The sequence below is a fragment of the Cyrtonyx montezumae genome, unplaced genomic scaffold (assembly GCF_038088225.1).
Source record: "Cyrtonyx montezumae isolate F1298 unplaced genomic scaffold, pur_monq_1.0 scaffold_3, whole genome shotgun sequence".
In the NCBI taxonomy this organism is placed as follows: domain Eukaryota; kingdom Metazoa; phylum Chordata; class Aves; order Galliformes; family Odontophoridae; genus Cyrtonyx; species Cyrtonyx montezumae.
The window spans coordinates 76,485,618-76,501,061 of record NW_027072034.1 but is presented as its reverse complement, the minus strand read 5'-3'; the positions used below and the strand labels follow the sequence as shown (position 1 = coordinate 76,501,061).

Below are 15,444 nucleotides of genomic sequence, written 5' to 3'. Positions count from 1 at the left end.
TTTGGCACTTGGGGCTGTGCCCACTGCTCTGAGTAGTCTTTTCCAGGGCCTCAACACCCTCTGGCGAAGAACCTTCCCCTAACCCCCACCTGATCCTCCCCTAATGCAGCTCCATGCCTGTTCCCTTGTGAGAGGCTGCAGGCTGCTATGAGGTGTCCCCTCAGTCTTCTCTGCTCTGTGCTGAACAAACGCAGAGACCTCAGCCCCACCTCACACATCTTGCCTTCCAGACTATCCTCCACCTTTGCAGCCCTCCTTTGGACTCTCTATCAACATTCTACACCTTTCTCACATTGTGGCATCCAAAGCTGCACCCAGTGCTTGAAGCGAGGCAGTACAGCACAGAATAGAGCAGAACCCCTTCCTCTGCTCGGCTGGCAGTGCTGGGCCTGATATATCCCAGGGTGCAGGGGAATTTTATTTACTAAAGGGTTTCTACTGAGATACTCACAAGACTTTATGTAAGAGAAAAATCAGACTAAGCTACTGCTCATCTAGATGCTATGTGCTGCAGCTGAATATTTTGTAGCTGTACCGTTGTAAAACACTGAAATTCAGTTAATGCATTTTTAAGCTTCTACATTACATAAATGGATTGCTTAAGGAGAAAAATTTGACAGTCTTTTATCTGAGAGTAGATGTAACATTTTTAGTAATATTCCCCACCACAAGAAGATACAGATGGTACAATCTCAGGTATATCCAAGGCTTCAGGAGAAAAAGAGAATCTATGTTCCATGAAAGAAGAGATGGGCAACTCAGAGAGAGTACAAAGAATTTGTTAGGGTGTGCAGGGAGAAAATTAGAAAGACAAAAGCCCAGCTTGAACTCAACTTGTCCACTGGGGTAAAAGGGAACATGAAACTCTTTTACAAATATATTAACAGTAAGAGGAGGACCAAGGAGAATCTCCATTCAATACTGGATGCAGCTGGGAATGAGACCACTGAGGATAAGAAAAGGCTGAGGTTCTCAATGCTTTCCTTACATTATCTGTATTTAAAAGTCAGACTAGTTATTGTCAGGGTACTCTGCCCTCTGACCTGGAAGTCTTGTATGGGGAATAGAATAAACCCCCATGATTCAGGAGGAAACAAAGACCTACTATTCCATCTGGACTGGCACAAGTCCATGGGGCTGGATGAGATCCAACTGCGAGTGCCGAAGGAACTGATGAAGGTGATAACCAAGCTGCTTTCCATCATCTATGAGCATTCCTGGTCAACTGTTGAGGTCCTAGGAGACTGGAGACTTGCCAGCGTGACTCTCATCTACAAGAAGGGTTTTAAGCAGGTTCTGAGGAACTATAGGTCTGCCAGCCTGACCTCAGTGCCAGGGAAGGTTATGGAGCAGATTGTCTTGAGGGAGATCATGTGGCAAGTGTGGCACAACCAGAGGATCAGGCCTAGCCAGTGTGGGGTTGTGAAGGGAAGGTCCTACTTGACCAACCTGATCTCCTTCTATGATCTAGTGACCCATCTGGTAAATGAGGGAAGGGCTGTTGATGTGGTCTGCCTTGAATTCAGCAGCTTTCAATACTGTCTCCCACAGTGTTCTGGAGAACCTGAGTGGTGTTCCCTGGGAGTCGGCACTGGGGCCTGTCCTCTTCAGTATATTTATTGATGACATGGATGAAAACACTGAGTGCACCCTCTGTTAAGTTTGCAGACGACACCAAGTTGATTGGAAGTGTTGATCTGCCTGGAGGTAGCGAGGCCCTACAGAGGGATCTGGACAGGCTGGATAGCTGGGCTGAAGCCAATAGGATGAGGTTCAACAAGACCAAGTGCCAGGTCCTGCTCTTTGGCTACAACAACCTCAGGCAACACTACAGGCTTTGGGCAGAGTGGCTGGAAGTCTGTGTAGAAGAAATGGGTCTGGGGTTATTGGTGAGTGTTCAGCTGAACATTAGCCAGCACAGCGCCCAGGTGGCCACCTATGATTCTATATGGCTATTCTAAATGTGAGCTAACAACCCTATCTTCTAAGAAACTTGGGCCTTCTGCTGCAACAGCTCAATTAAAACATATATACAATAAAATCTATGCCTCAGATTACAGTAGCTAATGGCAGATTGTTAAAACATCTTGCAGAACTGGAAATAAAGATCAGATCTTTAGCTAGAGCTCATCATTAAATAATGAAGTTACAAGCTTAGCATATGCAGTTTTATAGTGAATTTTATGAAGCTCTAAAGGCCAAATCGTTGTTTAATTTCAGCAAAATGGGGGGGAAGACTTCCAAATAGATAAAATATTGAAACATCTTTTTCTAACATGGAACATTAATTAAACAAGCTCTTCTGGGAACAGCAAACCAAAAGCCTACATTTATATACACTGTCTTCTCCTGCTAGATCTCCTCACCAGTTCCACTCTGTATTTTCATCAGGCAAAAGATGCCTGATTATTTTTCATGCCAGCTGCTGCCTTAAACAATGAATATAAGCTGAATTTGGCATGAGTAGGCAATTATTCTGGGTGTGTCACTGCTATCCAGCTGCCAATTTTAAAACAACTTTAAGAACAAATTAGGTGAGATTTCTACATCTTGAAATTTCATTGAAAAATGGCAAGTGATTAAAAAATTATGGGTTGACAAAGAAAGGGGATAAGAGACTGCAAGAGGGAACCATGTAACAATAGAACTCTGATGTGAGTATAGCCTGGCAAGTTTAAGGAATATGTCTTAACATTCATCAGTTAACTTGAGCAAGCTGCTCCTTGGGTGCTAAACCAAGAAATTTCTGTGATCCATAATTGTAAAAAACAACCAACCAACTGAAAAACATCCCTATATTTAAAAAGCTGTCCTCCTTTATACATTTGAGTCTTATAGCCCCTCTGTGGATAATGAAAGGTTGTTATCAGGTTTCCTCAAAAGTCTTCTCAAGGCTGAACAGCCCCATTTCTCTCAGCCTATTATCAAAGGGGAGATAATCTGTCCCTCAGATTATTTTTCTGGTCTTCCTAAGTACAAGACTTGTCCTTACACAGAGTGGCTAGTCGCTTTGGCAAAATAATTTTTCCTTATGGAAATAACCTAGACATGGAAAATTATTCTTTACAACTGTAACCTATTTGATTTTAAGCATGTAAAAATCAACAATTATCCTCTATAACTACATTCTCAATAGTATGAGTATTATAAACAAGTGAACAAAAAAGTTACAGTTTCTATCATATTTACTATTATAAGGGCTACAAATATTAGAAAAAACAGAATGGGAACAGGTGGCAAAGAGCAACTGTACCTTGAAAGCTTGTGACCTATCTTACTTGCTACCTGTACTGGTTTCACCATTTACTGAATAGAATGGGTATTTTCAAAGATATGAACCAATGTCAACAGTACTGACAAGTTCTCACGAGTATTTCTGTTGGTGTAAAACTATTCTAATTGGCGCTTTCCTCTTCCCACCCTCTCCCACTCTTTATTCCATGCCAAGTACCCAGTTTCCCGATGCCTCTAGTTGGTCTTGCACTGAGATGCTATCTTCCTCACAGAAGCCTGATTTCCAGAAGTGTTTATTTCACATTCTGGTTTTCTAGAAAGATTAAAGCTCAGGGCTCAATTTTCTGATACAATAATGCTCTTAAGTATTTCATGTACTAATAAGTTTTTACACCATAATGGGCCTATCCTTTCTTTAAGCTGGAAGTTGACTTTGATTGTTGTTTTATTATTGAAAATTCAGTCTAAAATTAATTTAATTCAAGGACAAATGCTTCTGCAGGGATTACAGATGACTTTTCTTCTTCTGTATTATTGAATAAAGTGATTCTTTGTCTCAAAAAGGAATAATGAGGCACAATCTTCTGGATGGGGATGGAATCTAATGAACTTTTAGTTGGAAGAATAAATTATGACAACACAACCAACAGCTGCTGGAGGCTTTTGGTTCACTTGGAATGTTAAAATTGGGAAGAGGGATTAAATCCAGACAAACATGCCTTTGGAAAAGGGAGACTGATACCAACCTTAGCCATACAAGATACTCAAAAACAATATGGAAACATTTTATCTAGTGATGGATGAAATCCCATTGTATCCCTGTTGCACATTTTGAAAGTAATAACACTGAGTGACCCAGTCTAAAACTTAGTGCTCTAAAAATATTTTTCATGTAGAATAATGTAAATAAACTTCCAATTACAAATATATATGTAAAATAGAAATAAATATCCACCTTTAAAGGGTGAGAAATTATTCAGCACATATTAGAATGTACGCTATTTCCAAAATGTACTTGGAATAAAACATTAAAAATTGTTTGCCAGCCATTCACATTTATTTGCCAGTAGCTCTCTGCTGAATCACTTCTGATTCACTTCCATTATCTCTGAATAGCCAGCATTACTAGCACAGTGAGACACATTGCTGAATGCATCAAGTGCTACAGCCATAAGAAAATAATGAAATTAAAAATGAATTCTTACCTTATTCATGTCAAATGTATGAAATACTTGTTCGACATAGCTATTAGCTTCTGGAGTAAGTCCATGTAAATCCAAGACGTGTTTGAATTCATGCAAACAAAGTTGCCCAGATGGGCACTCCTTCATAAATTTTGTGTACCAGTGGTGAATTTCCATGGCATTAATGTCATCGGCTGATCCAGAAGCACCCATAGTGTCAAACATGCCAAGTAACCTTTTTCAATAGTTATTCATCCAAACGTTCACTCTTGCTTCCCAGCAACAATCATTCAAACACCAGGTCTGAATCTGAGAGCTACTTTAAACCTCTTAAAGATTGCTACCAATATAGGCTAAGTAAATATAGCACCCTAGCAAGATTACCAGCACCCAGTTTCAGTGCACCGTGGTTATATGAGCTAATCACTGTATTTGTGCACAGTCAGTCTGCAGAGCCTCAAGAGGACATGAGGACACATTATGCTGCTGGAAACTGTAATGCTTAAGCTACGTGAAGTGGATAATATCAAGTAAGCAACACAGAGGGATTTTGAGAGTAGTTTCTAAACTTCTGTGTTAATAATTTACAAGATTTTAACTGAACACTCAGCCCAAAGGTCCTTTCACTGTTCTGGGGACTATATTTACAAAGATAAATCACTCTTTACAGTAACTTGTGGAGTCTTGACAGAAACTGCGGCATATTAGTAACCTGAAAGTTGTGCAAGTTGCAGTCAGTTTCTCTTCTCATCCTTTCTTCCCTAGGATAAGAGCACAAAGGACAATATACTTATATTAGAGGACAAAAGTGTAGATTAAGTCCTGCTGTGAGACCTGAAGATGCAGATGTAAGAGCTGAAAGGTCTTTACATAGTCGAGAGCATATAAATTATGCTTTGGTGGTTTTCAAATACTTTCCTCAAGTAAATCTTCCCCAAACATTTCTTCCATTCTTATTATAGGATTTGGATTATATTTTGTGTACTTTTTGGACAGCTGTCTTATAGTAACTGACTTTCCATTTTTAATACTTCAGTATATACCTCACTCCAAGTAGAAGTTATTATTAAAGGACAAAACTGTGAGATAATTTGACTTGGACTGAAAAAACCTGAAAGTTCTTGTACACTAAACACAAAAATCATACCATCCTCTTCAGAAAGCAGTTCTACAAGCTCTGAATCTTGCCTAGACCACTATTGTCCTAAAAACATCTCCCCCACTGACACTGTTCCAGATAAAAGCTTGTGGTAAAATTGAATACTAATAAATAGAGTTAGCTGATATTAAATTATTCAAATTTTGCATTGTCTGCTCTTACAAAACTTTGGTTTGTATAAGAAAACCGACTGATGGAGTGGAGATGGAAAAGGGTGACCTGCTACTGCAGAGTGTGCAAGGCTGCTTCTTTAGCCTAGGGAAATAGAATGCTAGCAGCAGAACACAGTCCAGCTACGCATGAAACAGTGTGTGGCTGCATGAGCTCAGTTTTCATTGGGCAAAGAATCAGGCTGGTGTTAACTGTGAACAGTCAACACAACAACCACTAGAAGAAAATCTCTTACAAATTTGATCTCAAAACTGCTAAGGAACTAAATGCTACTCTTGGTCATGCCATCAAAGCCAGTTTTCAGGAAACACGAGGGACAAGCTGTAGTATACTGTTTAGTCTGCAGAGGGAGGGTGCTGTGATTGAACCTGGGCCAAGCTGCCTCTGTATGTTTTGAGGAGGACAGAAGATTTAGGGCAATCTGCATGCCTTCATACACATTCACTTGGTCATCTGCTATACTGAGCTCTGTTTAATTCATTAAACAGGAAAAGGATTTGAGATACACTAATGTAAGATCAAAATGGCAAAATATTTCTCACAATATGTACAAATCTTTACTGTAAATGGTTGGAACAAGCTGGGCTGTGACTAGAACATTTTCTCAGCACATATTATAACTATGTTGCATAACCCAGAATCTGCAGCCATCCAGGGCAATGCTTCTGAGGATGGAGAGAAGGGAAGAAAGCATGCCTGGAGGACTTCAACAGCAACATATGATGTAACTATCATTAGAAAGTGAATTTTCTAATCTCTGCTGTTTCCTTGCACCTTTTAACAGTCTCCCTCATGTAACAATAGCTGTCCGCTAACATAGTGTTACTTATAGGAACAAGGTTTTCAATTCGGAGAAGCAGCAGGAAGTACTTAAAATACTTATCAGTAAACAAGAGTGAATCTTAAATGTACAAATGAGTCTTTGGAAATATTCCACTTCTGAACATCATTAACAGGAAAGACTTACAGACTCTCTAGAATGGTATATTTGTGGTTAGTAATAAAAGCAGACAAAGAAAAGGCAGCTTGAATTAGCAGCCTTCAATTTTTTTTATCCCTGTTCATCAAATCTGTGATTTCAACAAACTGAAAAGGCCGACACAGATTTTTTCAAGTGCATACGTACTGAATTCCTTATTCAGCAAAAAAAGACACATTTTAAAACTCAAATATAACTCAGACTTCCATTTCTGCAAAAATAACAGGAGCATCCAAAGTAAACAAAAACAAACAAACAAACAAAAAAACAACAACAACAACAACAAAAAACACCAAAGGTTTAAACTTCCAGAAGTAATACATAATGTTTTCCCCCAATATAAGGCTTGTATAAAAGACTCTACAATCATTCTTATACATTTTCATTTTCAAACACACTTCTAAAATCTGACAGCATAAAGTATTGAACTAAACCAACTCAGTCCTTGAAAACATATGTATTTGTTTCACGTGGCATGGAAGAATCTCCTAAAGCTGTTGTGTTTGTTCTTACAGAAACAAAGACATTTTCACATGAAATGAAACACCATTTCATTTTAACAAAGGTTAAAATGACTAGAAATTCACGTTTTAAGTAACTCTTAAAAAATAATCATCAAGCTCTGCTAAATAAGGCATTTGAGGAATAAGAAAAAGCATTAAATATTAAACTTTAACATTTAACAAAATAAGCACAAGAACAAACAAGGCATGCCTATTAGCAAAAGATGTAACTTAAAAAAGGAATAAAACTAAATAGCCTGAAAACTAGAAGCAGTAGTGCAATTGTCCAGAATAAAAAGACAGCATGGAGTAAGAACTGAATGCAACTAGAAGAGGCTTTCAAAGGAGTTCTTGTAGGCCATGTTCTTTTGGAATAACTTTACTGGTGTTTTTTACTGATTCTGTACATATTAGGATAGAAGGGCTATGTTGGTAAGATTTTTTAGCAATTTATTACTACCTTTGTTTCCACTCTGAGGCAAACAGACTTCTCTAGTTAAAGCACAATTTTTTTCTCTCTTTCTACCAGGTTATTGTACTTTCTCATATGTATGACCCAACAAGCAAAGTCCAGAAGTAGAACAAGGCAGAATTCTGACATAGTGAAAAATTTGCTTTGCAGGATCCCCAACCACTGGACAAGGCTGCCCAGAGCCACATCCAGCCTTGCCTTGAATGCATCTGGGGATGGGGCACCCACAACCTCTCTGGGCATCATGTTGCAGTGCATCAACACCCTCTGAGGGAAAAACTTCCTCCCAGCATCCAACCTAAATCTCTCTTGTCTTAGTTTAAAACCATTCCCCCTTGTTCTAACACTATCAACCCCTGTAAACAGTCATTCCCTCTCCAGTTTATACACTCCCTTCAAGTACTGGAAGGTCACGGTGATGCCTCCCCAGTCTTCTCCAAGCTAAACAAGCCCAGTTCCTTCAACCTTTCTTCATAGGAGAGATGCTCCAGCCCTCTGATCACCTTAGTGTCCCTTCTCTGGACCTGTTCCAAGAGCTCTACATCTTTCTTGTGCTAGGGATTCCAGGCCTGTACACAGTACTCCAGATGGGGCCTCACAAGAGATGACTAGAGGGAGACAGCCACCTCCCTCTCTTTGCTGTCTACCCCTTTTTTAATGCAACCCAGTATATAGTTGGCCTTCTGGGCTGCAGGCGCACACTGCTGGCTCATGCCCAGCTTCTTGTCCACCAGGATCCCCAAGTCTTTCTCCTTAGGACTGCTCCCCAGGAGTTCTTCCTTCAGTCTATATAAATACCTGTGATTGCCCCCGCACAAGTGCAGCACCTTGCACTTGGCTTTGTTGAACCTCATTAGGTTCAACAAGGGCCCACTTTTCCAGCCTGTCCAGCTCCCTCCGGATGGCTTCCCTTCCCACCAATGTACTGACTGCACTGCTCAGCTTGGTGTCATCTGCAAACTTGCTGAGGGAGCACTCAATTCCATTGTCTATGTCATTGATAAAGATGTTGAAGAACACCAGTCCCTTGGTTGTCCCTTGTGTCCACTTTCGACCAGCCTTCACTCAGACTGCTGATCACAACTCTTTGGCTGCAACCAGTCAAACAGTTCTTAATCCATCAGTCAATTTTTCAAATCCATACCTCTCCAATTTAGGGATAAGGATGTGGTGAGGGACTATGTCAAAAGCTTTGCAAAATTATGGGTAGAAAACCTCCATTGGTCTTCCCTTGTCCACCAATGCTATTGCTTCATCATAGAAGGCCACCAGATTGGTCAGGCTCTTAGTGAAGCCATGCTGGCTGTCTTGGATAATCTCTTCATCTCATATGTGCCTTAACATGGCAAGTAAAGTATAACATAATTTCACCGTGCCACAAAATGCTATGGGTTCAAAAGGCAATTAGGCAACTGTGTTAAAGAGAAGTCCATGAAACCCATTTATTGACTTTGTTAAAGGACTGAGCAGCCACAGGCTTCAAGAAACAGGGTGACTGAGGAGAATCTGTTCATCAGGAATATCCTCCTGGCTATTGCCAGAAGTGCTTCTGAGCTGACTAGTGAGTACAGCTATTTTTATATTCCAGACATTGGCCAAAGAACATTTAATTACCTTATCTTTATCCAGCTGGTGTTCAGACTGAAGGAATGAAGACCAGTGATTTTGGAAAAAAATGAACCTGTTTCTGAAGAAGGTTCTATCTAGATGGATGTCTGGCTGCAAGACAGGCAAGCCCAACTTATTTCTAACTTGCATGTTTATCATAAAAGCATCGATGTCAGTTATATTTTCCTTAGTTTTCATTTTTATCTTCCCATCATTTTTTCACACAAGCTTAACACTTCCTTATTAGGACACTTTCTATTTAAATTTGCCTACAAGCTTCTCAGTGTGCTCCTATGTGAAATTATGCAATTCAAAATTTACATTAATAAGCTTGTAAATTTCTGACTTATTACTGTGTTAAGTCTTATGTCTGTTCTCTAAATGGCCAAAGCAAAACACCTGTAGGAATTTGATTGCTATCAAAGACATTATGCATACAGAGACAAAACTGGTTGTCACTGATACCAGCTAGAAAGGGAACAAAATCAGAAGAGTTGTGACAATATAGACTAAAGAGATGACTAGATGGCAATTAACTTATAATTCTTTTACTTAAATGTAGCTATTTTATCAGTTAATTATCAGGAGTTCTTGTAAACATTAATAGATACATCTTGAAATTAATTTTGTAAACTGTCTCTAAATTGTTTGTGAGATTACTCGACTAATATTCTAATTCTATTAAACCCCCTTACATAAAGAACTGAGGTGACATAATCATCTTTCTAGAACTCTTATACAACACAGACACCACTTTATCTTTCAAAACAAAAACAGAACAATTCAGAAAACAATTAAACTCATCCCCTTCCCATTACCTTATGGGGAAAAAAAGGAGATAGAACAAATATAAAAGTTAGCACTCCTTTAAAAGCACACTAAATATTGTTTAATTAATGCCCTTAATTCGTGTTTATTAATTTATTGTACTAATGAAAACCGAACATACATAATATGCTCAGTACCACTAACCTTGAGAAGAAATCTTATATTTAATAAATAAATCATGACTTGATTTGACAGTGCTAATTGCATTTAATCTGTCACTCTTTACTGGGGCAGACTCTGGGATTATCTAAACGTTGAGATTAGTGCTCTGTGAGCAGGGATTCATGGCATGCAAAACACTGTGCTCCTTCTGAGTGCTTGGGCATTGACAGACTCAGTGAGAAACCAGAGCAGTGCAGCTCCAGTGTACAAAGGCAAGGTCCCCCAGGCTACAAATAATTCATGTCAACTTGTACACAGACATTCAACAAACTCTGGAAGCCCAGGACACACCACATTTTCTTTTTTTTTTTCTTTTGCTTAATAACTAGAAATATTTGAAACTGAATGTCATTTACTCTGTGAAGGCAGTTGAGTAATTCTGCCATCTCCTCCCTCAGGCTACTACGTATTTCTGGAACAGTTGTGTTTGCAATTCACAGCTTTGCTGTGGTTTACTAACGTCCTCTGCTTTGTAGATGCAGCAGATAAAAAACCAAATTATTATTATTATTATTCTTAACTGAATGAAATATTTCAAAGATGCTGTTTTGTTTTATATCCTGGCTGAAAGCAATCCAGGAGTTCAATGCAACCTTAGCAAGTTCCTCAACAGTGTAAAAGTGGCAGGTGATCAAGGACAGAAAGGCCTTGCAGAGGGATCTAGGTAGATTGGTGAACTGAAGCAATCATCAGTAGTGTGAAGTTCAACAAGTGTAAATGCCAATTGCTACACCTGTGGTGAGGCAATACTGGACACAGGCACAGACTGGGAAATGAGTGGCTGGGGAGCAGCTTAGAAAAAAGGGTTCTGGAGTGACAGCAGGCTCAGTAAGATCCACCAGTGTGCCCTGGCAGGCAAAGAAGCAAACTGCCTTTTAAGATTCATTAAACACAGCATAGCCAGTCAGACAAAAGAGGTGATTCTCCTACTGTATTTAGTATTGATGCAGACTCACCTTGAATATTGTGTTCAGTTCTGGGCTCCACAATATAAAAAAGGTGTCAAGATCCTCGAATTTGTCCAGAGGAGTGCAACAAAGCTTGTCCTATGGCTGCAGGTCATGTCCGCTTTTTCATTATTAAGGTCAGACTAAAAAGACTGGGAAGTTTTGTTTTCTTGTCCCTTTTTTTTTGTCTGAATTACCCCACGTAGTTAAAAGTAAGATCTCTTATTAGGGTAGGACAAAGAAAATAAAGAAGAAATTGATAAAATTTTATCTTACAATAAGCATTTGGCATTATACCCTGAGAGTCACTTCAGAAAAGTAAAACAGCATGAAATTTAATTTAAAGGAAAGACAGGAGAAAATAATTTGGCGTTTTATATTTTATATTTCTCTAGAGGAATTTCATCACCACTGTGCTATGCAGAACTAAATGTGCTGCAAAGTTGTCTCACGTCATCACAATCTCAAAGTCAGTTCCTGACTATTGCAATTCTTAACAAATGTTTAGATATGAAAAGGTATTAGTGAGTGCAATATTTATTCAAGTGTTTTTATTCACTGAGTATTGACAAAAGGAACTCCTCTGTGTTTCACTCAGAAAAACTGATGGAATTACATCCCAGAGAATCTACTTTCCACTAAGAAGTTGCACACTATGAGTGGGAAAGCACAACTTCTGTGTTTTTACAAAAGGAATGCAAGTGCACAATCAATGCATGCAATTAAAATAAAGACACAGGAAATCTGGTAGAGTTTAGAAAGTAAAGATTAATGTTTCCAGACAAAATTGCTGATGCATTACAGATTTCTTCTTTTCATTTTTAAACTATTTTCATCATCATGTAATATGTCAGCATATCAGTGTTGACTGTTAAGAGAAAAAGAGAAAACCACTGCAACTTGGATTTCTGAAAAACTGGATTCAGGCTTGCAATACCAATTTGAAAAGAAAGAAGGGAAACGTGGATTTAATTTCATGAAAAATGCTTAAGCAGAGGTCACATTTTCAGTTTCTGAAATCAAGTAAGTTCCTCTGAGCTATGGTATATAGGTAGAAATAAAGATCTCAGAAGATTTGCAAACCAAGAGTTGTCATTTTTAGAAATTTCCTTACTAATTCTGAGCTTCCATTTTCTTAGGGAATACCAATATCCACTGAAGTGCTACAAACTTATAAGATGATACACAACGACAGTAAAAATTTCTCCTGTATTACAAACCACACGTTCAAGACAGAACAGCAAGCACGAAAATGTTACCAAATTATTTCCCACACATATACAAGGTAGTAAGTGGGAAAAGTTTCTATGTCTTCTAAGATCATTTACTTATTAAATCATGTCTCATCTTTGTAACATATATCGCAATGAAACATGAAAACTATTTATAACAGAAAGTGTTGCTTGCATGAGCCTGGAATACTAAATTTTAATGGAATAACTTTTATTCTCCAACAGTTCATAAAAAACACCGTGCTGATCTAGTTCATCTAAGACAGAAGGCACAGCTCCTGAAGCTTAAGTTTTACTCAAAGATAACCAGCCAGGTTCAACACACTGTGAATAATTTGAAGAACAAATTTTCCAGTCTGTCCTCGAATAAATCAATGTATGCAAACACACACACACACGAATATTCACTAAAAATCCCTCTGGGTGAATTAAATTCCTCCAAATTAATTAATTAATTAAATAATGTCCGGAGAGGTTGTGGATGCCCCATCCCTGTAGGCATTCAAGGCAAGGCTGGATGTGGCTCTGGGCAGCCTTGTCCAGTGGTTGGCGACTCTGCCCACGGCAAGGGGTTTGAAACCAGATGATCTTTGAGGTTCTTTTCAACCCAGGCCATTGTATGATGCTATGATTCTAATTCTTTTGATAGGCTTGATTGCCACTGTATTTTATGGCAATGACCTTTTGTCCCTCCACATAATTTAAGAAGACTCTCTGGAGCATTATATATACTTATGTTACTGAATTCAAGAATATAAATCAAAGAGTATTTTCTATTCCTTCTATTCCTCTATTCCTTCCCAAGTATCACCCCCAAATAATAATTATACCTATACAATATCACATCATCTTGGATTATAAATTGGTTGCATATATCTTTATTTTACCTGGATATTGCATAATTCTGACTTACGTAATGGTTCAGAAGAAATAACAAATAGATAATAGTTATTCATATAAGTAAGGAAAAGGGATTACGTTCAGGAGATCATTATTTTATGTGCATTAAAAGAGTGAAGAGAAATTTGTAAAAGAAATAACAGCCGCACAAAAGGAAATAGAGAAAACAGTATTATCAAACACCAATTAATTCAGGAGGATATAGAAGCCTCGAACAGTGAACTAATTCTTTACAATCAGCTGGAGAATAACTGCATTTTCACAGCTGAGTTATCCTCCTGTGCCTTAAAGGGGATATTGAAGTATTTAAAAATAATTATTCTGTAGTACTGGAGGAAAAAAATGCCAGGACAACTTATAAATCTGCCCCCAGACAGCAGTAAATTTCCATGGTGCTGCAAGACAGTATAGTACAAAACATAAAAAGATCTCACAAAATAAATTTCTGTGTCTTGATGGGCAATTCAAACTTTGCATGAAGATATCTGATCATTAACTTCCACCTTAAAGCTACTTGGAAGCTGTTCCCTCTCTAAATTGAATTAGCAATATTTAGAAGCCAAAGAAAAGCAGCTTACAAATGGGCAGACTGAACTGCAGCTTCTGCAGCAACTGGGCACAAAGTATATGTAATCCGAAGTGGTAAAACTAATCAAGCTGAGTACATACCTACCAAACTAGTATTACTAGGAGCTGCTCCAAAGGCATACATTTACTGGTTGGGGGGGGGGGGGGGGAATTGATCTTGGCTGGCAGCCAGGTGGTCACTCAGCTGCTCTCACGGTCTGTCCTCAACAAGATGGGGAGAAAGTAAGACGAAACAGCTTGTGAGTCTAGACGAAGGCAGGGAAATCACTTACCAGTTACTGTCATGAGAAAAAACATAGTTCACTTGTAGAAAATTAATATAATTTATTACCAATTAGAATGGAATAGGATGGTGAAAAACAAAGACAGGTCTAAAGGAAAATGTCTTCCCCTATCTCTCTTTTTCCTTCGCTCAACTTCAGTCCTTCATTCTTTCCCCAGTCCTCCACCTCCTGCCCTACAAAGTAGAGGAGGGAGGTTGCAGGCATAGAATCATTAAGGTTGAAAAAGACCTCTGTGATCATCTAGTCCAGCCACCAACCCATTGCCACCATGCCCACTAACCATGTCTCAGTGCCATATCTACAGAATCCTCCAGAGAGTGACGCCACCACCTCCATGGGCAAACTGTGGCAATGCCTCACCACTCCTTCTGAGAAGAAATGTTTTCTAATATCCAACCTGAACCTCCCCTGGCACGACTTAAAGCCATTATCTCTCGTCCCATTGCATGTTAATTGGAAGAAGAGGCCGACCCTCAATGACTCCTCTGTGCAGCTGCTTCTGCCTCACTATTTTTCCTGCCCTATTTTGGCTCTTCTAAATGGGCTGCAGTCCTTTAAGAGAAACCTGCACCAGCATGTGTTCTCCATAGGCTACTGCTCCTCTAGAACATGTCCATATTCTCAAATATTAGCCATGCAGTGTAAAAGGAGAGCATATCTGCACCTCTCCAGGGGCTGCAGGGAAACACCTGCTATACCATACTGTCCTCCATAGGCTGCAGTGGAACTTCTGCTGTCACCTGGGGCACCTCTTCTCCTACCTCTACTTTGACCTTGGTGTTCACAGGACAGTGTCTCACACTTCTCCCCTCATTGTCACGTGGTGTTTGCCCTCCCTTCTTCAGGCTGTACATGAAGTCTGCACAGCCTAGCCATGCCCTGTGGTGGGGCAAAGCTTTAACTTCTTTTAGCTCAGTAAGAAGAAAACTTATGGTAGAAGACTGAAATCCTGCATGCACACTGCACTTGAAAGATGTCAGTTCATACTATTCCATTTCAAGAGCTAGAAGAAAAATTTACTTAGTGGGCAGTTTCCAATTTGGTACAGTATTAAGTGGCAGAAAATGTCTCAATTTTATGAGAATTATTTCTGTTTTTCAACCAGCTGAATAAGATGACACTAAACCATCTGGCAGAAATCATGTATAAATTTCTGTGTTTAAAATTAAAGAACTGGATCAGAGCCCAACTCT

General features: G+C 39.0%; 2 protein-coding genes across 2 annotated transcripts in view; one reads left to right on the top strand and one right to left on the bottom strand.

The window, feature by feature from the left end:
- GUCA1C (guanylate cyclase activator 1C) overlaps positions 1 to 4,643 on the bottom strand; it is a 33,408-nt gene extending 28,765 nt beyond the window's left edge. The window contains exon 1 of the mRNA XM_065740752.1: positions 4,440 to 4,643. Within this exon, the coding sequence (XP_065596824.1) occupies positions 4,440 to 4,643 (204 nt within the window). The remainder of the gene's footprint in view (positions 1 to 4,439) is intronic.
- HHLA2 (HHLA2 member of B7 family) overlaps positions 1 to 15,444 on the top strand; it is a 296,207-nt gene that overhangs the window by 222,364 nt on the left and 58,399 nt on the right.